Source organism: Nuphar pumila, unplaced genomic scaffold, assembly GCF_984573655.1.
Source record: "Nuphar pumila unplaced genomic scaffold, dmNupPumi1.hap1.1 HAP1_SCAFFOLD_416, whole genome shotgun sequence".
NCBI lineage: Eukaryota > Viridiplantae > Streptophyta > Magnoliopsida > Nymphaeales > Nymphaeaceae > Nuphar > Nuphar pumila.
The window spans coordinates 1-26,137 of NW_028323335.1; the positions used below are offsets into that span (position 1 = coordinate 1).

The 26,137-nt window shown below is 53.0% G+C and overlaps 2 protein-coding genes and 1 pseudogene across 3 annotated transcripts; all 3 read left to right on the forward strand.

The window, feature by feature from the left end:
- The first annotated feature begins 5,904 nt into the window (after positions 1-5,904).
- On the forward strand, positions 5,905-11,488 carry LOC149810270 (2-oxoisovalerate dehydrogenase subunit alpha 2, mitochondrial-like). Its single transcript, XM_089994328.1, has 8 exons — positions 5,905-6,175; positions 6,266-6,348; positions 6,494-6,610; positions 7,119-7,424; positions 7,974-8,162; positions 9,368-9,676; positions 10,538-10,808; positions 11,388-11,488. The coding sequence occupies exons 1-8, from the start codon at positions 5,905-5,907 to the stop codon at positions 11,486-11,488; spliced, it is 1,647 nt and encodes a 548-aa protein (XP_089850454.1).
- Positions 11,489-16,709: 5,221 nt separating this feature from the next.
- On the forward strand, positions 16,710-17,430 carry LOC149810271 (uncharacterized). The gene is made up of 2 exons (XM_089994329.1): positions 16,710-16,836; positions 17,135-17,430. The coding sequence occupies exons 1-2, from the start codon at positions 16,710-16,712 to the stop codon at positions 17,428-17,430; spliced, it is 423 nt and encodes a 140-aa protein (XP_089850455.1).
- Positions 17,431-22,732: 5,302 nt separating this feature from the next.
- LOC149810272 (large ribosomal subunit protein uL15c pseudogene) lies at positions 22,733-25,453 on the forward strand (annotated as a pseudogene). The gene is made up of 4 exons (XR_016429335.1): positions 22,733-22,770; positions 22,912-23,106; positions 24,030-24,156; positions 25,089-25,453. The product of XR_016429335.1 is annotated as a large ribosomal subunit protein uL15c pseudogene (transcript).
- The last annotated feature ends 684 nt before the right edge of the window (positions 25,454-26,137 follow it).

Here is a 26,137-nt window from a genome sequence, read left to right on the forward strand (position 1 = left end):
ACCACGCCCATTAGCGATGATGGGTCGATGCATAACATCCCGGGCGCATCATTAGTAGTTCTTGGAGTTGCCAATGCCCATGTGGTTGCGGTTGTGTTGAAAAAGGATACATGATCATCATCATGTACTCGCCAGAGAACAGATGGTGCACGAAACTCTGCAGTCATGCACAGCCTTTGACAGACAGTGTGATCTGCGGGTCCAGACCAGTTGCCAATGTCCATGTGGATGCGGTAGTGTAAACAATACATCCTCATCATTATCAGGCTCCTGGAGATTCGCGGATTTCCGGACAAAACATGGGGGCCCGAAACCCCATCTGGCAAAGCACTGATCATGCAAGGCTTGCAACTGTATTGCGACCTTGTGTTGGAGGAGGGGCTGACCACTCCGCCTCTCACTCTCTTCATTTCCCCTGCTGCGTTTCGCCGTCTGTTTTCACTCTCATTGTATGTGCTCTCGGCAGAAGAGGTGATCACTGCTGAGATCTAACACGCACGCACAATGTAAAGATGTTAGAGATGATGCTGAGTATATATACCTGTGACTCAGGTATATTAATCAGGCTGTGTCTGCATGCAATGGAAATCTGGCTTTCCTGGTGGCCACCTAGAGCCTATCTTATTTACTGCAGACGACGTTATAACATATAGTATGGCTCAACAGTCACGTCAACGGCGCACCCGACGGCATCGCAGGCCTCAACCATCGAGTACGGGTTCCGGCTGAACTCCAGGAATGGAACGGAGCAAGGTTCTCCAGGGGGCCCATTCTCCTCGTTGCGGGTCCGCAGGTGCTCGCTCAGGAAAGTGTAACTGCTCAGCATACGTGACCAGGGGTTGCGGATCCAAGTGAATACAAAGTACTCCTCCCAGACATCCTCATGGATGGCTTGCATCAGCGGACCGTGCACAAACTCATCCTCCTCGCAGTGGTCAGGGTTCTTGCAGAACAGCTTGGACATCGCCAGAATGATCGATGACGACGACGACTTCTGCTGCCGTACAAAAAGCACTTGTATTTCCTGCTGATGTAAATCTGCATCGCGGTACTCGATCTTCAGGCAAAGATACGTAAAGGTATCTCGGGAAGGCTCCGGCAATGGAAGCAAACAGAATCTATGGTCGCTATGGTCAGTGTGCAGCCTGTGCTACGCATTTCGGCCAGTGTTTCGCCAGACCCTGGTTTTTGGGTCCCAGATACAAGAAATAACATGAGTTTTTGGGGCAAAAACAGGGGTCAAAACCGGTTCCTGGCGAAGCACTGATTCGGCCAGTCCAGCCTGTGATGACATATGGCTCGTTGGGTACATGAGTCTGCATCCATGGATGACAAATGTTCTCGGAAGGGAGTCTCCCGGCGCCACTGTCAGAAGAAGCGAAACAGTTTGAAGGCCTATTGCAATCCGTGTGTGTCTGACTGTGCGTTGAGGTGGGGATGTTGCTGTTGGTGTCGTATAAAGAGGCATCACCATGATATCGCACAACCTGCTATCGCCTGTTTCCTAAATTCTCATGCTCACCATCCTATCAATGAGATGTGACACATAGGCCATGTACATATGCATCACCACATCACACAGACAACGGCATAAGCCATATCAAACACTTCATGACACGCGGTAGGTCAGGGGGTACGATGACCCTCAACCCATGGCCGTGAGGTCGACCAGGGGTCCATGTTTTCCAGGGGGGTGTGGGGAAGTTTGGCCAAAATCAACCCAACCCCCCCTTGGGACCCACCTGACCTAGAATGCAATATCTCGAGATAGGCGAAGTCATCAAAGCCCGCATCCAGTCGCTGTTGCAGCAATTGCTTTGACCTTGCATGTGTTTCGTTGTCTACTGCACTCTATGGTTATTGTGGGGCCATTCAGCTGAGGTAGTATGTCAGGAGCCCCAAATTGTGTCTAATTGATGTCCAGTTGGAGGGGGTAGGGGTTCGCGGTCCTTTTGGGACCGCCCGACCCGAGCACCCTCCCATCCGAGCGACTCGAGGGTGAGGGGGTAAGGTGCCTTTTGAGGCACCTTCATAGCATCCCCCTGACCTACAGCGTGTGTGTCAAAGCGTTTCATATACATCAGCCATGAGAGTTACAATGCAGCTCTCTCGGCTCTTGCCTGCACTGACGGCAAGATGCTGATGGGCAACCGGAGTCTCGATTTCTGTATGTGCAACTATTTATCCAGCGTCCATCAAACCTGTTTCGTATACGTCAGCAGTTGCCTGTTGCCCCAGCATCCAGCCACTTCATACCCCCATAAGGAAAGTGCGATGCGTAGTAGTTTGTGTGAGAGACACACCGATGGGTACGCATACACCGGTACAGATTCTGGCAGTAAATGTGCTTTGCTCTCCGACCATAACTTCAACGGCATATCCCTCCCAGATGCCGTCTTTTTCACATAGCCATACAGCTTGGGAGTGGCGCAGAGTAGGTCGGGTGGTATGTGAAGTGCTCCGCTGCATGTTGCTGTATTTCGTGGTAATGCCTTGACAGTGCTGGGTCGGCCATCAAGGGAGCATCATCGAGATCACGGAGAGCGAGTGCTGTTGTGCAGAATGCCAGGACAGTGGCAAGATAGATGGCAATCAAAGGCCTCGCCATGCAAGAGTGTTTGTACCACCCCCACATCTTCTTCATGCCTGCACCAATACTCCTCGAGTTCAGGCAGCCATGACTATTCCAAGCGCGACTCGTGCGACCAGCAAGTGCGTGACGCTCTGTCTGCCATGTCACGTGGCTTCTGTGGCAAGAAAACGACGCGAGGGTTGCATCCGAAAACGACATTGAACTCTGGTTTTACCGCAATGCAAGTTGAGGTTTTAGGAAAGGTGCAAAGATTGAAACTTCTGTGCATTTTCTGTGCGGTTACATAACGTGAACGGGAACATGTTTTACGGAGTCCAATGGCAACAACCCCCGATGGCATCGGCGACGATGCCTGACACAAATGGACGCCCACCATCGTCAGGCTCCACCCGCCTCTCTGTCGTCCTAAACATGACATAAGTCTCATGCATTTGTGAGAACCGCGTTCTTCATGACTTGAGGGGAAAGGTGCTTGTGGTGAACAGATGCGAAGTTGCGGCCTCGCATGATCGACGATCAGATCGTGTCTCATCCATACCAAAATTGACATCGTAGAACCCAGTCATATGATTTCACAAAACGAAATAGCTTCCTTTCCGCTATGTCTGTAGTACGACGTGATCGTGGATGTGAAAATGTTTCAGCATGCCCACGCCTGCCGGTCATAAAGAGTCCTTGACAAAAGCAATCAAAACATGCCCCTGTTTTCCTCCCATATCACACCCCTCTTCCTCACACTATAGTTGCCAACCCACAGAAAATCAGAATGGCGAATGCAAGCATGTCTCGCGGGGGCCCTCCATTGATTTATGGCGTTCCCTAACAGAGTAATTGTGTGTTGTGCAGCAAACGTGCTCATACAGCCTCCGCATCCGGCATAGATGTACTGCGGAACCGTGTCGCTGGATTGCACCTTGCCAGGAAAGCAATTCTCTAGAGAAAGACATAGGGTAACTAGTGGACGCTGTCCACTGGACAGAGAGTCCGAACCTGCAATGTTGTGTTCACGGAAAGCGACGCCACAGTGCATTGATGCCAGTGCATCCACACAGTTTCTGAGCAGCTGACACTAATGCTACAGAAGTGGGGCGTTCAAATTTGCGCTGCCGGCCGGCCGATGCATCAATACGGCATTCACCGCCAAACGTCGCTGGATGCACAACCCTTGCACCGTCGGCAGCAAGCTGCAACAGGCAAGACCCGAACCTATTGACACATGAAATCATGTATAGATATATTCATTAGCATTCTGCTCTTGCAGGGCTGCGTACGGGGGTTTGCCAGGGTGGCTCAGCCAGGCGTCACGTGCACAGTCCAACGGTCACTTTGGTTTTGGCGTACACCCAATGCGTGCACTTCAAAACGTTGTAAGCGAAAATGCATACGTAAAATAACGACGTGTTCACAACACGTGTTTTTACGTTGGCGCCTTCTTTGACTCCATCAAGGGCTCTCATTGACCATGCACTTGTCGCTTTGCACAGCACACGTTGCCAAGTAAGGGGCAGCAGCATGCTAATCCTGAACTACGTACACTGTGTCACATCCAGTAGTCTACGATGAAGATTACCTGACAGAGCCACTCCTTAGCAATCACTTCGACGGGTGCTAGCTGGTGCTTTTGGCAAAATCATGCTATTTCGGCTGTCCTCATCGAAGAAGCGACTGCAGCTTGGGAGCCAAGGTGACAACGCGTAAGCATTCTAGTACAACACATATTAACGCACCCAGCAACTTGCAAGGTAACGAGCGCGCATGCACTAGGGTTGCAAGTGGGTCTGCAGTGGCCTAGCATATACCGCTGGCTTGACGCCAGCCTCTACCAACCACGTGTGAGGCTTCCACGCATGTAGGTAGGGAGCTGTCTTTGACAAAGGCTGTGTGCTTGTTGCCACTGTCATACAGGGGGTGAGTGTACTTATGTTCGCTTCATAAACTCTGTGGAGGTTTGTGTTCGCTTTCTGACTCAGGTACAGTCATCTTGATCCTAGGGCCTAGAACACAGCAACGTTTTTAGTGCAAGATACACTAGGAGGTAAACGGAAACAATACTGAAACGGTCTGCGTACGTGTGTACTCAAGGGAACCATGTTCTGAACAAGCCGGGGCGTTCCCTAACCATGTGGTGGATCCCTGAGGCCAACATTCTTGTGATAATCCTCCGTGGTGGCCCGATGATGTCACATTTATGATGTTGCATGTCATATTAAAAATGACATGCACTTCTGGGTGCTGTCGTAAATTGGCGTGTCCACATCGCATCGTTTGCTATTGTGTGTGCAAGGATGCGGCTTTCTTTGAGCTTGCGGGCAGAGAAATTTTGCCGTGAAGCCATTCCATCACTATGTATGCACTCAATGGCAATATTCCAATATCGATGCAGATTGAGCATATGTAGTTGTATATTCGCGTCCGAGGGAGCTGAAGTTGGGTTCTCCACGCGGCCACTTGCGGCTGTGAAATGAATGTCGTACCGCAACGTAAACGCTTCATTGACAGACCATGTTGTACATGTTATGGCACGGGGTTGTGACATGTATAGGATGACGAGGATCGTGGAATCGCATGCATGCGTGGCCCTTGCCATGAGAGCATACTCTATAATGATGCGGTCGACGCAATCGTATCAGTCTTCATGGGCCAAGAAAACTGATTTTTGTTTTTTGCTTGCCTGACGCCAGTCAGTTTCCGCACCTGCCGGCTTTATGAAGTAGCTTCGCACATACCAAGCACCAATTTTGCGTCTGGCATCATGGCTGCTCAGCAGCTGTTATCGTTGCGAAATAAAATTTTACATGGTATTTTACGTGTCAATGGTGCTTGTCTTTCTGAAATGCCCCGGATAAAGCCTGCTTGTGGAGCAACCTTCAGCAATGTAGCAGCGTTACCCTCCGACTCATCCTTCCTGCAGCTCCCAGGAACGAAGGTAAATTTCCAAGAACAAGCAGTCAGCACGACAGAATCCTTAACTGTCAACGCAGGTGTCTTCACAAGCACGATAGGGTGCATGTTCGCCTCGACACATCCTCCGGTAGTCCTTCACTTACTGGGAGCATGGGCTTGCATTTCCCCGCAACTATTTTCGACACATTGCCTCGGTTGCCAAGGAATGTGGATTTCTAAGAAGCAGGGGAGTGCTGACGAAGCGTCGCGTCACGAGCATTGTCACCCCCCGCGTCCAGGCGCTGGGTGTGAGAGCGTCCACATCGTCTCCGCAGGAATTCTGTCCAGCTGCTTTGTCGTCTTTAATACGACTGGCGTGATTGTTTGGTAACTCTACGCTCCAACACTGGACATGGCACCTGGCAAATATGCACAGTGAAGCCAAAATTGGCGATACCGTCAATTTTGACTTCAAGCGCGACACCTTGCAATTGTTCATTGGTGCACATGAACGTGGTGACAGACTTTCAGCTACCGAGCACCGTTTATGCCTTGCCCAGATACTGATGGGCAAAGATGCTGGCGCCTTGCAAGAGATGCTTCACGAGAAGAGTCTCCAGCACAAACCAAAATGCTGCCCACGAGCATGCATGCATATGACTGAGTGGCATAACAGCTATAATGACCGCGCATTTAGCGGTTGCTGTGATGGACTAATGTTGATACACTCTTGGATTTGACAGTGAAACAATGAAGTGGGCTACCTTGTCTTGCCGCTTTGCATTCCAGGCAAGGCAATCCTTACTGCAATTATATCGACAGGCACAGACTATGGTAGTGTTGAACCACAACGACTGATCCAGCGTCGCTGTGTTCGACAGATGGAGCAAAGCTGTCATCCCAATATTGGTGACAGGCTGAAAAGCATCACCAATCCCGCACTTGGCACTTTCGATGTCAACCTCTGATTCGCGGAAACAGGCGATGCTCATTGCTCACCCTTCCACTCGTTGCTAGCTCCGAAGGACGCTGGCGCCGCTTGCTTATGCGCTGCAGGCGTTTGCTGATGATGTATTGTTATATTACAACACTGCTGCAGACCATGTGGACATTTTAATTAAAGTATCTCCAAATGTACTTGGAAATATGAGATCAGATTTTTAATAAGAGAATTCACTTTCAAATTGAAGTGCTGGCCCTTGCGAGTGCATCACTCTTCTCGGCAGAGTTGTCCTTGCAAACAGGCAAGCGGTGGCATGACCGTATCCGTTCTTGCCATCGTTGGCTCAAGGCACACCCGCTCAGGCATGATGATGATGATGATGCTTGCCTGTATTGTTTCGAATGTGTTGATGTGGTTGTTTTCGGCCTAAGCCGTAGCTCTTGCTCTTTCTCTGTGCGATGTAATGATGCTTGCCTGTATTGTTTCGAATGTGTTGATGTGGTTGTTTTCGGCCTAAGCCGTAGCTCTTGCTCTTTCTCTGTGCGATGTAATGATGATGCTTGCCTGTCCCGGCCGCTGACGTTTGTTGAGCTGTGTTATTTCGAATGTGCTTACTTGATTGCTTGGTGACAGTTTCTTGTCATTATCTATGTGATGTGATGATGATGCGCCGTTCTTTGAGTGCATGCCTGCATGCAGGTGCCCTTCACAAGCGAATTGGCACTGGTAGGGGGAAACGATGCAGACACGTCACGCAACATCCCGGCCTACAGGGTTTTATCGGGGGGGGGGGGGCTCCCGGAGGGCCGGGAAGCACTAGCTTTGCCGCAGGATCTGGCGATCAGGATTTACAAGTGCATGGCGACAGTGCAAGTGGCCGATGCGATTCTCTACGACGCCCAACGGCAAGGGCGGTTCTCGTTCTACATGACGAGCAGCGGAGAGGAGGCTTCGGTGGTCGGGAGTGCTGCCGCTTTTGATGCTGGCGATCCCATCTTTTTCCCAGTACAGGCATGTTACTTTGAGTCTATTCATCGAGCTGATCTCAGCTTTGCCAATTGAAAGCGCCGTACGATTGGCTAATGGTATCTGTAAAAGAGGTGCCATGCACATGCTGAATAGGAGGTCCCTTTCACGGGGAGGCTTCCATTGCCAGCGGGCCTGGCCATACATGAATTGGGGCGGAGTAGCGTGCGATGTAACCTGGTTACGCTTGCTGTCCAACAGTCAAGAAAGGTGGCAGACAGTGGCTGAAGCACAGCCCGTTTAGTGCGAAGTAGGCATGAAGAGGCTGTACAAAAGCGTATGTCTGGTACCACAATTCGAATTTTCATTATTTAGCTGTGTAGGTGCCGATCCAACAAAGGGGCAGCCTACTACGCTTTTGTACAGCCCTGAGTGACATGCGGTGTTGTTACACTGATCGTCCAAAGAGCCGTTGAAACAAGTGTAAATACGGCTCCGGTAGCCTGTAAATACATCCTTAGCCACCCCCATTGCGTTGCCCGACAGCCGAGACAAGCGCCGGAAGGTTGCGGTGCCTGCAGGGAGCAGGCGGCGTTCTTGTGGCGAGGCTTCACGCTGCGCGAAATGGCCGACCAGTGCATGGGTAACAAGCACGACTCGGGCAAGGGTCGGCAAATGCCCATCCACTACGGCAGCCGCAAGCTCAATATGTACTCCATCTCATCGCCTTTGGGAACCCAGCTCCCTCAAGCTGTGGGTGCCGCATATGCACTGAAGGTGAACTCCTAGCCATTGTTGCCTGAACGCACGTCCTGTTTGTGTTGTTTGTGTTTGTAATGATGATGTACCTTTTTCACATCACTATCGCATCCACATCGACATTGTAAGTGTTTGAAAATCTCCCGATTGTCCAACAGTAAGTTACCGTATCATCAAGCATTTTCAGGGGTAAATGCCAGGTTGAGCCCTATCTGGTGAACTACGTGTTTATAACTAGCTACCTTCCCAGGGGTACTGTCGTGTGCGCTAGGGTAGAGATGTCGGGTGCCGATTGAAAATGCCCGCAGATCATCGCAACATGGATGGCGCAGAAGTGATTGCACTAGACGCCACTGGCCTATGAGCCGCAACATCTGAAGTTGCTTGTCAATTACATGAGGTTGGGTTCAAAGAAGATGTGTGCAAACCCCGGTGACGCTGATGCTCTGCATTGTGTTTTCTAGGCAGACAAGCCGAGTTCATTCATCCAGGCCATGGTTAGCACCTGCTGAGTTGAAGGTTGATGTGTTTTGTTGAGGTGAGTGTGCGGAAATCGTATCTGGTGGAATTGCCGACAACTTCTGCATTGGAAGATCTCTGAAATTCGCATGCACTGATACCCCTTACACTGGATGTCAGAAACATAGACCACTGCGTTCACTTCCTGCCGTTGCATCAGCTCAACATTGCAGCACACGATGCTCGACTCTAGCTTCTTGTGCATTCTGTCTTTTCGTATTGCCTCTCTTGTCTTTTCAGAATGACTTCTCGGTTTGCCTCTCTTTCATTCCGTGTTGCTCATTCAACGAATTACCTTGCAGTGCTTTGCCAGGCAGGTTTCTTTGTGGGTCTGTATCCCTGAATATGCACGATGATACGGAGCAGAAATGGGGGTCCAACCCCATTCTGGCGAAGCACTATCCCCTTGTTACTGGATCTTAGACAGTTGTGCAGCTGCTCAGCATAGCACAATGCTGGTTTCCGCACCCTTGGCGCGTCGCAAGCAAAAGAATGAACACCGCCAAATGTTGACCGGCGTATTGTAGTGCGGAATTGCTTCAAGAGCAATTTCGCCAACCATCGGTATCCTCGGCACACCGGAAAAGCGCTTGCGCCGAAACAAGATTCGAACGTTTGACCCCTCAATTTGAAGGTGGCAGTTCAACCACTTGACCATAGGCGGTGCGTCGCAATACCAGAACAATCCGGTAACGTCGTTGCAGATGAGGCGGGCTCCAAACGTGGCAGTTGCGTACTTTGGTGAGGGATGCTCCAGCGAGGGCGACTTTCACGCAGCCCTCAACTTTGCGGCAGCACTGCGCTGCCCCGTTGTGTTTGTGTGCCGCAACAACGGCTATGCAATCTCGACGCCAGCGTTCGAGCAGTATCGCGGTGTCGGCATCGCCGAACGGGGCCCTGCGTACGGCATGCCTGCTGTTCGCGTTGACGGCGGGGATGCCCTCGCTGTCTACCACGCCGTTACGCTGGCTCGCGCAACTGCGCTTGAGAGGAACACGCCTGTGCTGGTCGAGGCATGGTTCCACTTGTTGTTGATTTACGCGGGATGTTACTGTGCACTCAGCTTCTCTTTCTTGCCAGCGCCCACTCGCAGGAAGCTGCAGGGTTTTGCTTCTGTGATTGGGAATGTCCACCCCGTTGCAGCAGTTATCACGCAGTTAACATACATGTGTGCGGCCCAAGGCGCACGCCTATCCAACACCATTTGCAGCGTTTAGCCAGAATTTGAATTTGCGGGTCATGACGCCTGAAAATGCATGACGTTTAGGAATAAAAGTGGGGGAGAAACCCCGTTGTGGCGACTCACTGACACCATAAAGCAGTTACATGCTGATGCCAATGGCCATTGCACACAGCGCTCTTGTTTCCGTATGTGCGTTGCTTACAGCAACGTTTACTGCTTCTATGGCTACCTTATGTGTGCGGAAGGGCATTCAAGTGATTTTCCGCGGGCATATTGCTTTCCCAAGTAGTATTCGGAGTTGCCATTGTTCCATGTGGATGCGGCAGTGTTGTAGAACGATACATCATCATCATGCTGCTCTGCCTCAAACCTGTCAAACAAATGAAGTGTGGGCAAAACGCGGTGACTGGTGCAGCAGAACACTGTAGCTGGTACAATGTCGTGACGGCATTGTTTACGGCCACGCTGTTAGTGGATTATGCGATTGTGCACATGTTGAGTTATTGACAGCGTTCATGCAAGAAAGCTCCTTTCAAACTTGTTCGGCTGGAGAACGACGCTCCAAACACAACGAAACACCACTCAGAGTACTTGCAAAAGCACTCTGATCTTGGGTCACAAAATGTCCTCAGTTTGAATCATGCACAGCAGCTTTGGTGCCCTGCGTGTTGACAATCTCATCTCCATACAGTGCATGTCGTACCGAGTCGGCCACCATTCAACCTCGGATGACTCATCGCGGTACCGCGATGCTGGCGAAATGGCATCATGGCGCGCCAAGGACCCCCCCCCCCCCCCCCCCCCCCCCGTGGCCCGCTTTGCAGCCTGGCTTCGGAAGGAAGGCTTCTGGAGCGAGGAAGAAGAGGCAGCCCTGCGCTCCAGCATTCGATCTGAAGCTGTTCGAGCTCTTGAGGATGCAGGCAAGGCCGGCAAGCACCCCTCCAGCGAACTCTTCACAGACGGTGCGTGACTTCTTGTGTAAACTGTAAACCCGCAAGCACGAATGCACCGCTTTTGTCTGCAATTGATTATGACTGTGAAGTATTTTGTGCGATCTTGCCGCTCAATGGCTCACCATACTTCACCACACCGTACTGCCGCTAAATATTCAACCGAGATCGCAAAAAAATGGCCATTTAAAATATTTTCATTCTAAATCTCCAGAAAATTTTGGTCAAAAATTAATGATTTTTACTATCTAATTTTCGGGGCTATCATAATAAATGATCTTGATTTATTGTACCTAAGGTTGAATCGTTTGCGGGATTCGGACAAAGTTTGAGTATTAGCGTGATTGAATAGTTAGCGGCGATACGGTACTGGTCTGGGTTGCCGATGTCAATGTGGATGTTTTAAAATGATGCACCATGCTCCTGTGTGAACCAGGGTCGCGTCTCTGGCACAAACATGGGCTCTCTGTTGTGAGGACTGCGAGCTCTCGTGTGAGTGTGTCTGCGTGATTGGCTTTCCTCCTTCGATGCCAGTTGGCAGGACATGTTGAATGCCGTTCTCGCTGATGTAACGGAGCTTGCCGCCTGCAGTGTACAGCAGCATGCCTTCACATTTACAAGAGCAGCAAGCTCAGGTCAACGAGTACCTCTCGCGCCACCCAGACGTCCTACCCCCTGGGGTGCCGCTCTGATGCCGCAAGTCAAGCCGTCATTCGCTTTTCCGTCAGCAGGCAAGAGCTGGAGTGCTCGTTATTGCAGGGTAATGAAATGGCATGTATCCCGTGATTTGCACTCTCGGTGAATTGGCGTGTTATACCAAGATCTCCACTGATGATAAATGACACGGGTGGAGTATTCAGTTGATACTTAAAGTAAACACTAGCAAAATCGTACTTATGTACTGATGGCATCATTCGCCACAATCGTTCTGCGAAATCCTCAGATCAGATCCAACCGCTCTGCAACAACGAACACACACACATAATCCTAACTCCTGAGGCTACATCTCAACACTCCCCCGGAGAACGCAAATCAGAACAAAGAAATGAGAGCGTTCTCTCGCACACATGGAGCCTACTGCTCCCCGACAGACAGCATTCCCAAACCTACTTGGCAGACAACGTGAGCGGGGTGAGGCAGCGCCTTGGTCATGCAATCAGATACGTTATCCACTGATCTACAATACTCAAAACACAGCTCCCCACTGGCCACGCGATCGCGGGCGAAGTGGTGTATGATGTCGATGTGTTTGACGCGCGCGCCCTCCTTCCTGTCCTTCAGGAGAACAAGCGCCGCAGCGTTGTCACAGAATATGGTAAATGGGCCTGTCACCGGGAAGTCCTGCGAAAGCAAGCCCAGATCGGGCTCAATCTTGCGGATCGCCAGTCCTTCTCGCGATACGCTGCCTGCAGCCTGGTATTCAGCCTCTTGGGTGGAGGCCGCTGTCTTGACCTGCTTCTTGGAGTTCCACGAGACGGCGCCGCCGTACATCGTAGCAACGTACCCACTGATGCTGCGCCTTGTGTCGATACACGATGCATAATTGGCATCACACCAGGTCTGAAGGGGCACCGTGGCGCGTCCGTAGGTGATACCTAGGTGAGCCGTGTGGCCGACGTAGCGCACGAGGTCGAGCACGGTTACCCAGTGCGTCGCCGACGGAGCTTGCACATAGGCAGACAGCGCGCCCACTGCCAGGGCTATGTCTGGCCTCGTGCATTGCGCCAAATGCAGTAGGCTCCCTACTACGGATGCGTATTCTGCGGCGTCCGCCATCAGCTCCCCGTCACGCGCTTTCCGCAGCTGTTTGAAGACAGCCGGAGCCATGGGAAGAGTACGATGCTGGCCTGCGACGCGACAAGCCTCAGCCAGGGCGCGTGCTTTATCTTCTTGGTCGATGGTGATCGTCCGGTTGACACGGTCGCGCGTGATGCGGATGCCGAGGAAGTCCTCCACCTCCACCTCCCGGATCTCGAACAACTCCCCGATGCGCTTCACCAGCGCGTCCGCCTCTGCAACCGTGCGCGCAGCCACAAGGCCGTCGTCCACGTAAAAGAGCGCGAGCACCGAGCCGTCTGGCCCAGACAAGATCCACAGCGATGGGTCACTGTCCGACTGAACGAGGCCCTCCGCGCGCAGAGTCGCCTCGAGCTTCTTGTTCCACGCCCTGCCCGATTGCTTGAGGCCGTACAGCGCCTTGCGCAGCCGGCACACCCCTGGTCCCGTGCCCGCGCCTGGGGGGCGTCGCATGTATACCTCTTCTTCCAACTCAGCGTTGAGGTACGCCGTTCGTATGTCGAACTGACGGAGTTCAAGGTCCTCATGCGCAGCAACTGCCAGGACCATGCGCAGCGTCCGATACGTGCACACTGGCGCGTACGTTTCCCCGTAATCGAGCCCATAGCGCTGCCGGTGTCCGCCGGCCACCAGCCTCGCCTCATACCGCCCACAGCGCTTGCGCTGCAGCTCAAATCTGCAGGTGAGCGCTTGTTTTCCCTGGGGAAGCTGCTCAATGGTCCAGACGTCAAATTTCTCAAGCGAATCGAGCTCTTCCTTGACAGCCTTACGCCAGCTGTCGCCATCCGGGCGTGCGTACGCTTCCTCGAGCGTGAGTGGGTCTGGGCCCCACGGCGACGCATCCACTCTCGCCCGCGACGCAGCCATCGCCATGCGCTCCATGTCCCTGCGCACTGCTCCCCGCTCGGTTTCCCCACTGTTCAGCAGGGGACGCCACAGCGCACTTGCGAGAATGTGTTCTTCCTCGGGAATCGGTGGCAGTTGCCGCGGGTCGTAGGCAGACACATGTGGGGGGTGGGAGCCTCCGCTCCCGTCCAGGCGAGCAGTGTTCACCCCCGGACGAAAGAAGTTCGGCGCAATGCGCTCACGTCTGGGCCGGTTCTCGGGGGCTGATTGTAGCGGGACTGCGGGTTCGCGTGGAGCGGCCGGGTCCACCACAGCTCCAGGAGCAGCGCCGGGCTGCGCTACTACCACCTGCACGTGGTCCGGGGGCGCAGGAACCTGCGGCGCAGCTTGCAGCAGCGCCTGAGGCTGCACTTCCGCGAGCTGCAATGCGGCTTCGTCGGCAGGAGGGTCTTGTTGTGCCGGGTCGTCCGACTCCCCTTGCAGGTCGATCTCACCCGCGTCACTTCCGTCGTGCATGGGAGCTTGATGCACCTCGTCACCCGGACCCTCATCGTCACCTCCCTCGACAGTTGGCAGCGCCGCCTCGCCGTCATCGCCGCCGCCTCCCTCTGCTGCCAGCAGCGGCACGGCGGCTGGCGGCAGCGCGGGGATGTCGACGTTGGGCTCAGCCTCGTCAAAGGCTGCCGTGCGCGAGACGACAAGCCTCCCATCGTCGAGCAATATGCGGTACACGCCTGATCCCGTGGGGGGCACCAGCCCCACGAAGCGCCCTCGCACCGCTCGATCTGCGAGTTTGTGCCGCGCCCCTGTATTCGGCACGTGCACCCACGCGATGCATCCAAAGACTTTGAATCTGGTGCAATCCGGACGTGTTCCCAGCAGATGCTCATGCGGAGATACGCGGCCCCCGCGCTTGAGGGTGCAGTTGGCCAGTTCGCACGCGTGCATCATTGCATCGCCCCAACGACACTCGCTCATGTCGGCGTCAATCAGCATAGGACACACTTTCTCCATGAGGGTTCTATTTTTGCGCTCGGCCACACCATTGGACTCTGGTGAGTAGGGGGCAGTCGGCTCGGGCTGAATCCCCTTCCCCTCATAAAATTCCGATAGCTCTGAGTTCATGTACTCTCCGCCACGGTCGTGTCTCACGCGCTTGACCACCTCCCCAGTCTGGGTTTCAAGCCAACGCACAGCGGCCTTCACCGCGGGGGGCACTTGGCTCTTTTCGCGGAGCAGCTTCACGATGGTGTAGCCAGTGACCTCGTCCGTCACCGTCGCCGTGTAGACTGCGCCGCCGTGGCCAGCAGCAGGCGTGGGCAGCGGCCCCATGACGTCCATGTGGAGCCTGTGGAGGGGGGACATCGCTGGCGAATCGCGAGGCGGGTGCGTCGACCGGCACATCTTCCCCGCCACGCAGGGCTTACACGTTCCAGCCTTCCGCGCCTGCATGAACTCAGCAGGAGTGACACCGCACCCAGGTAAGAGTTTCTTACGGGCCATGTGCGCAAGCGCATCGTAACCAACATGTCCCAGACGCCTGTGCCACAGCTGCGCCAGTGACTCAAAGTCTACACGTGCCGCCCCTGCGTGTGCTCCGCCTACGTGTGGCGAGTTCTCACCGCTGCCGATCCAAAACAGGTCTGCCCGGCACGCGCCTCGCATCACCACGCGCCCCCTGTCGACAACCAGGGCCTCGTCCTCTCGGCCGCTGGTGCGTGACGCCACAAAATGCACGTTGATTCCGGCTCTCATGAGCGCACGAACAGAAAGGAGGTTCCCAACTAGATCCGGTACATGCAGGACGTTGTGCAACATGAACCTGCCAGTTATCCCCTGCAGGGCGACACTGCCCTCCCCCACTGCGTACCCGAAAGCTCCTATTTTCCCAAAATTTATTTTGATAGGCGGAGGCAGCTTACGGTATTGGACGAAATGTGCGGCACCGCCACCTGGGGACATGGTAGGATGACAGCCAGAGTCTAGCAGCCACGGATCATATGGATGGCACGAACCTGCAGCGTGCGCGTGCCCGATGGGAGGGTGGGGGCAGTCCCGAACTCGATGCTCGGTCGACCCACAGCGATAGCATTCTGGTGGAGGCTTCTTGCTCTTGCCAGGGTTCTCATGAGACGTGCCCGCTGCGAATGCACCTCCCTCAACAGCCATTTCTGGCATGCGCCTGCCGATGTCATCTAGCAATTCTTCAAGCGCGTCGAGAGTCATGTCCATGGGTCCGGTGAGCAGACCTTGCACTGTGGACGTCCATGACGCAGGCAGCGCGTCTATAATCACGAGCCGTAACTTCCGCTCGCTCAGCCCCTCATCCATGCTCTCCAGGAAATGATTCAAGCTGTATGCACGTGAGAAAAGGTCTGCAATTGACTCGCCGGCCTGGAGCCTTAGGTTTCGGAGCTCACGATCCTTGCTCGCTAGCTGCACCCTGGAGACTGCCGCAAACCTCTCTTTCAGGCCCTCCCACAGCGCCTGTCCGTCCGTGTACGACGCACATCGCATCAATAGTTTTTCCGACAGAAGCTTCATTAATTCTGCCTTGGCCTGTTTGCCTTTGATGTGCGACGTCGCATCCTGGCCACGCTCTGGCGGCTGTAGCGCTTCCCACAACTGCTTCTCTTGCATGTGACCTGTCACCATTTCCGCCCACATCTGATAGTCTTTCAGATCTCGCAATTTCGGGATACCCTTGTATTCCGACATGGTTCACACGGGTTGATCTGCGTCGCCTCAACGCCACTCAGTGCCCCGCAGCTCTCGTGCTGGGCCCATAACCTGATGATAAATGACACGGGTGGAGTATTCAGTTGATACTTAAAGTAAACACTAGCAAAATCGTACTTATGTACTGATGGCATCATTCGCCACAATCGTACTGCGAAATCCTCAGATCAGATCCAACCGCTCTGCAACAACGAACACACACACATAATCCTAACTCCTGAGGCTACATCTCAACATCCACCAGCTCGCAACTGCACGAGTGGACGACGACTTGTGCATCGTTCAAGGTGCCATAGCATGTCATGTGTTCCACGGCGTGCTGTGGCTCGCGGCATGCAACGCACACACAGACTATGTCACAGTGTGTCACTGTGAAATTCTTCCGACATCCTGGGGAGGGATCCCTGGCACCAGCCATGAGGTCACATTGTTCGTTTGCCAACTTCTCCGTTTATGTTGTGTTGTCACCACGAACACGAATCAATTCAAACATCTCCGAAAGCATATGCGCGAGCAGGCAGCGACATCACCATGATTGACCACGCATCTATTGCTGTCAAGGACTTCGACGCCGCAAAAAAGTTCTATGATGAAACTCTTTCAATCCTCGGCTACAAGAGAGTCATGAATGTCGACCACGATGCGTGGACAGGCGCAGGTGTGACGAACACCTCTTTTTGAACACCTCATGGCATCAGGGTTGGCTGCAGAACTATGACATGCATGCGGAAGCGGTTGATAGGTTTCCTCTTCCCATGAAATGACAGCAGGAATCGACAGATGGTCAACTCTGCCAGAAACATGCGTGTCTCCGTCGTCGATTCTCCTTCTACTCTAGAGGCCTTTTGCTTCGATTTCGTGGTGCTTTGTGGTGGTCACGAACTTTTAGATGTGCAAATACCATTGTATCAAATCAACCTTCATCTTGGAATGACACCACGGTTGCATATGTGCAGGATATGCCTCGAGCCTACATGGAGGGGGTTCGTTCTGGCTCACACCCAAGCTCTCGAGTGATCCCAGGTTCAAAGATGACGCTATCGGCAAAGCAGCGGGGTTGCACTTCGCTTTCAAGGCACCATCTGTGGAGGCGATCCAAGCTTGGTATGACAAATGCCTGGAGTTGGGCGCAACAGACAATGGGAAGCCGGGTCCTCGCCCTCAGTATCATCCTGGATACTGGGCTGCATTTGTAGTCGACCCAGACGGCTGGCGCATCGAGGCCGTTTTGCACACATACAAGGCCACGTAAAATCAGATGTAGCATGCCCCTCACGCTTGGGTTAAAAGGTGGTTGCCAGAGATGCAGATTGTGCCACATGCACGCCGATTTAAATTCCGACATATTATTTCATTCTTCTACACGAACAAGAGCTCTAGCCTGTACGAATACGTACTCCAACGTCTTGCTTATGGGGGCCCAGTCCCTCGAAATGCATGCTCAATATCGGCAGATGAATCATTGGCTAGCCATAGCGTCGAGCTGTTGGGCCAGAGCTTCCCAGCGCTCGGCAGCAAACTGCTCAAGACTGAGCTGCGTCTGCGCCATTTGCAGCACAGCAAGCGGGACCAAATGGTCCTTGGAGCTCATTGCCGCCTGAGTTTCCTGCCTGTTGATGTCCGCAACAGTTGCATAGTCCTTGTCCAGCTCTTGGAGCTTCTCCTCGAACAACTTGATCTGCCTCAGCATGTGCTGCAACCCAGACCTTTGTGCCTCGGACACAGGACTGCCAGCCTGCATAGCATGATGGGTGGTCTCAACAACTAGGGTCTGGTGACGACAATAACGATGAAGTGCGGACACGAAAGCAAAATGTTGTTCTTTAGTCAATGACGCAAACTACTGATTCAATTGGGCAACGCATTGTGTCCAACATTGTGTCAGCAGCCTGCATGCCTGAGATGCATCAATTGGTAACATAAGAGTTGATACCCAAAAAGTGGTGTCTGGAGATCGCTTGCCGCTCTCGTGGTCACGGCCCATAACGTAAGCACAAGCATCAACCATTCCCTGGCATACAATTGTCGTAGATACGTTACCTTCTAGCTGCAGCGAAATATGGTTGAGGGAAATGGCAGTGTTGTAATAAGATACATCATTGCATCATCGGCATGCCACGCAATGCTGGACAATGAGAGCAGCGCGGGGCGTCATTATCTCAGATATTCCAACATTTGGATGTGCTTGTGGGCAGTATACACGGCGTTGGGAGTATAACGTGTAGGACACATCACGCCAGTGCAAGCAGCGCATATGCCTTGTCGACTTCCCCCCAGAAATAAAGGAAAGGAGCCCTCTCCCAGCCCATCAAATCGTGCATGATTGCGTGTCTGACCAGCCAATGTTGCAGACGGGGCGAGCGCGCTGGGCCACACCAATGATGTCTTACCAATATGATTCGCTGTTGACTAGGCTTTATCCGGCAGCCGTGGTTGTGGCAAATAGTGTGTATCGCGTCACATCGCAGTGCATGAAACACACACCTCGGGGGTGACGACACGGTAGCGTTCGCGTTTTTCCTGCAAGCGGTTGCGCAGCTCGGAGCTGGCGACGTACAGCTGCTCGCGGTCTTTGTACGCGGTAACTCCCTCGCGCAAGCTGCTCTCCACGTGCCGCAGCGGACTGATCGCCTTCTCCAAGAGTGCGACGTGCCCGTGGCTCAATTTGCCCACCGCTAGAGCCTGCACGCAAACAACGCAGTCGCTTCAGCAAACGTCTCGTGTCTGATGATGATGTTCCGACCGCTGACGCTCAATGAGCTGTATCCCTTCGAATGTGCTGTCGTTGTTTCTTGTTGTCTCTTTCCTGCCATTATCTAAGTGATGTAATGATGTATCTGTTTACAGCACTACCGCATCCACATGGGCATTGGCAAATCGAAGAACTACTTGGGTGTCCCACTCAAAGAACTGGAGGCAACCCTGTCATTTACCTGGACGCCTCTGCAACGTCGTTGAACCGTATCATCCAGCCAAACCATGATTGCACCGGATGCGGGCGAATCTCCAATCCAGGCTGAAGGGTGTCGGGCTTTGTGTAACATCTTGTCCCTCGATAGTACAGTCACTGATCAGGCAGCGACTGTATCAGCTCAGGAAGCCGTCCCGAGCCAACTTCGTCACCCTGTCGAGCTAGCAACCGAGATAGCAAGTAGAACGCCCCCAAGTGAGACTGATTTTTGTCAATACGTATAGCTGGGTTCCATGACCTGGCGTCGCACCTGATACGCCACCTTCTGATAGTCAGTCGCCGCCTTGCGCAGTTCCGTTCCCATCTTCGAGTACTGGCCAAAGTTGGGCGCCGAACGGTCTTCAAAGTTGTACAGCTTTGTGAAATCGGCGGCCATCTCAACGCACACCACGCTAAAGCACGCCAGGGCCTTCATCGCGCGACTCCAACGCAGCAGAAGCGTTGCGTACACATAGGCAGCTTCCTGCATCTGCCCACCTTTATCCCGCAGGCGGCTCTCCTCTGGCGCCAGCAGCACCATGTCTGGGGCAATCTGCGCCTTCACCTGCAAGCACCACATGTCTCATGGAAGCTGTGTGCCCACAGCGCTTCGCCAGGCAGGCTGATTTGTGAGTCTGTATCCCTGAATATGCATGATCATCTGGGGCAGGACTGCGGGAAGAACCCCATTCTGATGCAGCACTGTGTCCCCGCCTCGGCTGACTCTCAATCAACGACTTCTCTACAGTGACAATGAGCCTTTATAAAGAAAGTGGCTATCGAGAACACACTTCATGCTTTCGTGCGCTGGCATGCGTGCCACGGGTCCATACCCCATATGATATGCATGCTGTACATGGGTACATGTTGTTGGCTCGACCAACGAACAATATAACGCACGTTGTCCCTGCGAGTTCCTAGTTGACTCATGACGACACCCTGTTTAACTGGTGTGCCTTGCATTACGTTCAGGGCGATGTGTGGTTTTACAACACTTCGCATCCACATGACACACTGGCAACTACGACGGATCGAGTGTGGAACACACATGACGGGGGCGATGCACTGAAGGAGGCATCATTGGTCAAACGAGGGTGAAACATGAGCATGGACATGCATCAGGAAAGGACAATCATCTGCAGATAATGACTTCCTGTTCTTGCTACAAGACTACCGCAACCGCATGGACATTGGCAAGTCCGTATGCATCTTGGGAGACACAGATGGTCAACGAAGTACGCAGATGCCTCCTCGCCAACATGCCCTCCCTGACCACATTCCAGCTCCCAATGAGGGCGAACGATGAAAAGAGCAAAGCACTGCATCAGTGTTTCATCAAGCGGGTTGATTTTCGGGTTCAGACGCCTGCGAATTCATGTATTTTGGGGACAGAAACGGGGGTCGCACTCCGTTCTGACGAAGTACTAAACTGCATGCCTTCCATGGTTGCCAAAATCTAGGCAGATGCACTATTCGGGATAGGACCTTGACTGTGCGTGACAAAATACATACAAGCCAAGAGGCAAAAGGAGGTACACTTACCTGATCCGATATTTTTTTGAATGTCAGCATCACAGAGTCACCAAACTTGACCAGCGCACTCTTGCGGGTATCGTCTAGGCTCTCCTGCCCGTTTTCAGCTCCGCTGATAGGCGAGAAGAGGTGCTGGAAGCTGAGAAATAAGCTGTCCGCAGTTTCTAAGCGCTTCCATTCGCCCCGCATCGTCAGATTGTCCGTTTCCAACGACAAAAATAGCTCCAGTGCCTGCGCGCTCTCAGCGCCCTCTTCAGATGGTGTCATCAAGAGCAAAAGCGACAACGCCCTAGTGCAATGTTTGATTTAGCTGGGCTTGTGCAGAGGCAACACGGCAATGCAACGGCAACCCCTTGGAGTCTTGGATCGCATGAGCAGCAGCAATTTTATGGCGAGCCTGGCTTTCCCAACCGCTGACATTCCATGCTGTTCCTTTGCAAGTGCCAAGACTGGCATTGCATCTCGGTGCAGCGCTTCGTAGTGACCTTCTTCACTCGGCCTGTGCTGGGATGTTACCGTGACTAGCAATGCAGTGTTCAATTCCCATCTAATCAGACGTGACATACCGTGTGTGATGCATAGCAGGGCATGCAATCGACACGATGCATAGAGCTTACGTCATGTTGAGGGGAACGAGGCAAGTGTCGCTGCATCCAACTGCTGTATACTTTGTCCCCAGACTCCTTCGCACGCTGCAGACTGATGTATGATCAAGTGCCATACGTGTTACATACAGAGCAGACATATGTGTAGCATGCATATGCAATCTCGGCAGCTCCCTAACCTGCATACGCCAACGAACGAAGTGTAGCCATGGAAAGGGGCACAAATGCTCATGTTTTCAAGGACTTCCACCCAGCAAGAGCAGCTGACACACCTTGGAAGTATGCAACACCTCATGGTTGCATGCCCGAGTCATGAAAACTTGCAGCTCTTCCGCTCTCTTCTCTACAAAGTCCTCTGTCACAACCATCTTGCCATTGACAAAATCCTTGTCTGGCAACTTGGGGACAAAGTACCCAGCATAGAGAGTTCGAAGCACATGATAGAGCGCATCGAAGTCACTAAAACGCCTTCTTACCGAGATGAGCTGCCCTGGATAGGAAGGCAGAGTGGTCTTGGTCTGAAGAAGATAGGTGGTGAAGGTGGTTGTCAACCCCAGACTATTGGTACCAGTGGCCTTCTCTGGAGCCAGGACAGAGACTTGAAGCTCGGGTCGCAGATTTAATGACTGAAACGGATTCTGTGACCCTGAAATACTTGTTGTTTGTTGCAGCTGACCTCCTGTGCTGGAGCTGGAGCTGGGTCGCTCATCTCTCGCACCCGATGTACGTGACTCGGGAGCTTCACTGGTGGTCGTTTCGTCCGCGAGGCTACCGTGCAAAGGAACGTCCATGAGTTCGTCATGCAGATACACATCTGCACTGGTAGATGCACCAAAGCCGTCTCCCATAAGCGCTGAGGATTCACTGTAGTTGGCGTGGGTCGACATCACAGTCCAAGGTCTCGAAAGTTGAGAACGACAAGAAGACCTTCACGACAACGTCTTTCCTACATGATAGATGGCATTACTGCCAGATATCACTCCAGCAATGCAAGCAGCTCACAAATACATTGATGCTCAAACACCGGGGTCACGGTCGAAAAGGTATTATCCGGGTAACGTAAACGTTCACGAAGTGATGTGTCTGTCTAAAACTGAGATGGAAATACACTTTATATCGTGTGTGCGAACGAATATGCCTGAAGAGTGTAGCTATAATCATGACATAAACCCTGGGATTGTTCTGAGTGCGATGCAGCGCGCCGAGACGGTGGTCGAAACACCAGGTAAATCGTCGGATGTTGGTCTTCATTTTCCAGGGATGTAGCTTGCAAAATCAGCGCCTCTGGCAGGGGCTGAAACAAGGCAATGCCTTGCCATTTTCTGAAATCGGCCGAAATGTCGAATGAACGTGCCAGATGACGTCATAGTAGTAGACGGCTTTCTAAATTGTGGGCCAAGTAAAGTGTGGTTTCCAAAGCGAAGTATGTAAAATAGCGAGTGAAAACTGCAGTAGGAAGAACTACACGCGACTTGACTGATATCGGACGAACAGTGTCGGCAAGGTACGGCTGCGGCATCTGCATTGTCCCGTTCTCATACCAGTACAGTTTTTGGTATCGAACATAGCGCTTACTTTGGCCCAGCTTCTCGCTATCTTGTAATTCAATCGCTGGAATCTTGCTGAAAGCTTATCAATCTTGCAGATGTTGCGGACACAGCTCACCATAGGACGTGGCACCGCCATGGTTGTCCGAGTGCCGGTGACACGAGCAGCCAGGGTGTCAGTTCAGGTTTCAGCAGCAGCTACAGAGGAGCGCTTCAGGCTTAACAATATCGGGCCAGCGCCTGGATCCCGTCGTGACGAGGACCGAAAAGGAAGAGGGTACAGTGCAGGCCAGGTGTGCAACGAACAAACGCCTCTCGCTCACAGCGACTGGACGAAATATAATGCATTCGTGATAAAATATGCTTCACGGGTGCCGTGGTGCTACGTGCGCGCTTTTTTTGTGCAGCACTGCATCCTCTCCTGCGCATGCTTTGGGGCGATATGGGTGAAACAGCACGTAAGACGGACTTGATTGCCTACAAACGAGTCAAATATATTTACGATTTTGGGGCCACGCGAGGGTTGCGTTCAGGCGACCACTAGTCTAGATAGACACGTCAAGTTATGGAGGACTAGTGGATGTGACACCGGTCCTGGAGGTGTCTTTGCGCCTTGAGTTTTGTTTCCAGTCGAAGGGCGGTTGAGACAGATCAATCCTACATCACATGGTCAGCTCATGGCGTATGGCTGCTGAGGGCCCACTTGGGCGGCCCGCCCACTTAGTGCACCATTGCACCGGAGATGCAGTGGCACGTGCTTTCGTACATGAAATGACCTCGCGCTGCCATGGCGAAACATTGTCCAGGAAACGCCAGGACATTGGATCACCTCACACCTGTGTCAAACCCTGGAACTGCCTCGATTTCCAGCTGGAAATGCTTACCATGTTCATGGCCATGGTTTGACATACCAAATATACTATGTCACGAAGCACAACTACATGCATAGGTGGGCCAAGCATAGCAGCTGGTTCCATGGGGTGGCTACGTTGTTTCAACTGCATGCCCGAAGGGAGCAAGGTGCTAAAGGAAGCCCAGACAATTGATGCACAGTTGAAAGTAGCGAGCTCTACGCAATTGAATCTCAAGCTCCTTATAGTCTCAGTGGAAGCCGCTGGCATGTAGACCACAGCATGGAGATGCGCGTAAAGTCGTGAAGGCATCGTTACGCACATGAAAGCTTCAGTTGCTCTGGTTGATGCGTGTTCGTCTGTAGGGTGCCACATGCGGTTATGGTATGCGTGGGCAGAACTCCCGCTCGGGTCCTTCCACTCGACCAGGGTTTGAGGGTGGACAGACGTCCCTTTACCGGCGTCTACCAAAGCTTAAGGGAATCTGTGGCGGTGCGTCGCTTGCTGTGCATTTTTGTCATGGAGCAATTGCAGGTTTACGCGCACCTGTTGGCGGCGTGACACGGATGGGTGCACAGATGTCTTGCGAAGCCTGACTTTGGATGACGCCGATGACATATGTTTTCGACATTGCCGTATCCCCATGGAGACTGGCAACTCGAAGCGCAGCGTTGTTGCCAAATTGTGTGATTTGTGTGTCAACATGACCACAAATGCAGATGGAAGCCCATGTTGGCGAAGCACTGTTCACGTGCTATCTGAGAATTGTGCCAGCTGCAGCTCCTTGTATGATGCATGTATCTCGAGATAGGGAAGGCTGTCGTGGGCATGATGTGATGCTTGACGTTTTGCAATCACAGAGGCAGTACCTAGGGCAAAGTGTGTGCTGGCTGCACTTTTTCGGCTCAGCACCTATACAGTCAGGTAAAGAAAATCAGCATTTCTTGTACCAGACATGCGATTCTGTACAGGCTTAGCAGTACCTTTGCAGCACTGGCATGTGCCCATGCCTCCCACATTGCTCATGCCGCGCAGTCGTGGCTGTCCTAGGCCAGTGATAGGGTTCACAACCATGTAGGGTGATGCGGGTGCTCCACATTTGAACGTTTCTCTTAATCAGGTGTGCCGACTCCTTTGCAGCTCAAAGCTGCCGGCAGGCTCACATTTTACCACACACGAACCAACCACTGCACGATAGCCGCTGTCGCTGTCATCACACAGGGAGAGCCTGCTTCATGGTAAGAACCGTATGCATTGCACCATTTTGTGACACCTCCGAGCTCGCCATCCCCAGTCAAGTGCACGTAGCTTCACGATCGACGTCTCCCGTTTGTCCATTTCCAGTGAAACTTGGCACTACACCTACTTTAATCCCCTCTGTACATGGCCGCACATGCTGAATTCCTTGTGGTCTCGGTGTGCAGGCATGGGGGCCGGCCTGAGCAAGGTTGTCGTGGTGAACCTGGACACGCTAGCATCAAAGTACCAGGAGGGAGAGGTTGTGACGCTCGCTTCCCTGAAAGAGAAGAACCTCATTAACGCCTCCGGCCGGGAGCGGGCTCTCGGCCTCAAGATCCTCGGAGATGGCACCCTGCCCTACCCCCTCACCATCAAGGCAGAGCTCTTCTCTCAGAGTGCCCAGGAGAAGATTTCGGCTGCCGGAGGAACCGCTGAGAAGGTCCCTGTCAAGCCCAAGTGGACTCGCAAGGCCCACGAGAAAAGCCTGAGGATGCAGGCCGCTGCCGCCGCCAAGGCCGCCCCTGCCAAGGCTGTGCCGAAAAAGAAGTAGGCTACATGCATTTCTTGGCAGGGGGAAGCACCGCTGTGCTGGCCGCACGTCGTCGCATGCGTGCCGCTCATTTTGGGAGCATTTGGGCGGCTTGGCAGGCGCACTGCACGCTGGTGGCATGTTGGTTTTGCGTGCTTGGCTTCCTGCGCCGCCACTTTCGGCAATACACTGAGCTGGATGTGCCATTGCTGGGGCGTCCTGTGTAGTGCAGTGCAGGGCTAGTGCCCTTGCCTCGGGTGCTCGACAGCGTGGTTCTTGCCATACATGCAACATGAGCCAGCTGCTTCGCAATTTTGACAACAACGAAGCCACTTCAAGAGTGGCCCTCCGCTTGCTTCTCTTCAAGCATTGGCACAAACCAGTAAAGAGTTCCAGAAGTGCTGAAATGTGAACAGTGGACCGCTACAGCTCCCAATTGCGCTGACGGTAGGGACGGCTGATGCAGTTGATCCATATGTTATGCCGTGTTTGCGTATGATGTTTTGAGGCCTTGTTTTTGGAAGGCACTTGCTCATGTCGCCTCGTATTGCCAGTCCAGGCATCCGTTGTGGCTTAGCGTCAGTATCTCTCTTCTTGACAAGAAGTGTATGTAACCAAATGGGGCAACTTCTTCTCGACGGATAAATTACTGTGCCCGAAGTGACCCCAAGTAGCCCACCCTTGCATGCCAGTACGAATCGGTCA

Coding starts and splice junctions, on each gene's coding strand:
- LOC149810270 (XM_089994328.1), top strand. CDS start 5,905: ATGCACAGTGAAGCCAAAATTGGCGATACCGTCAATTTTGACTTCAAG. Junction 6,349..6,493: donor GACTGATCCAGCGTCGCTGT/GTTCGACAGATG, acceptor ACTCGTTGCTAG/CTCCGAAGGACGCTGGCGCC. Junction 8,163..9,367: donor GTGCCGCATATGCACTGAAG/GTGAACTCCTAG, acceptor ACGTCGTTGCAG/ATGAGGCGGGCTCCAAACGT.
- LOC149810271 (XM_089994329.1), top strand. CDS start 16,710: ATGATTGACCACGCATCTATTGCTGTCAAGGACTTCGACGCCGCAAAA. Junction 16,837..17,134: donor CGATGCGTGGACAGGCGCAG/GTGTGACGAACA, acceptor GCATATGTGCAG/GATATGCCTCGAGCCTACAT.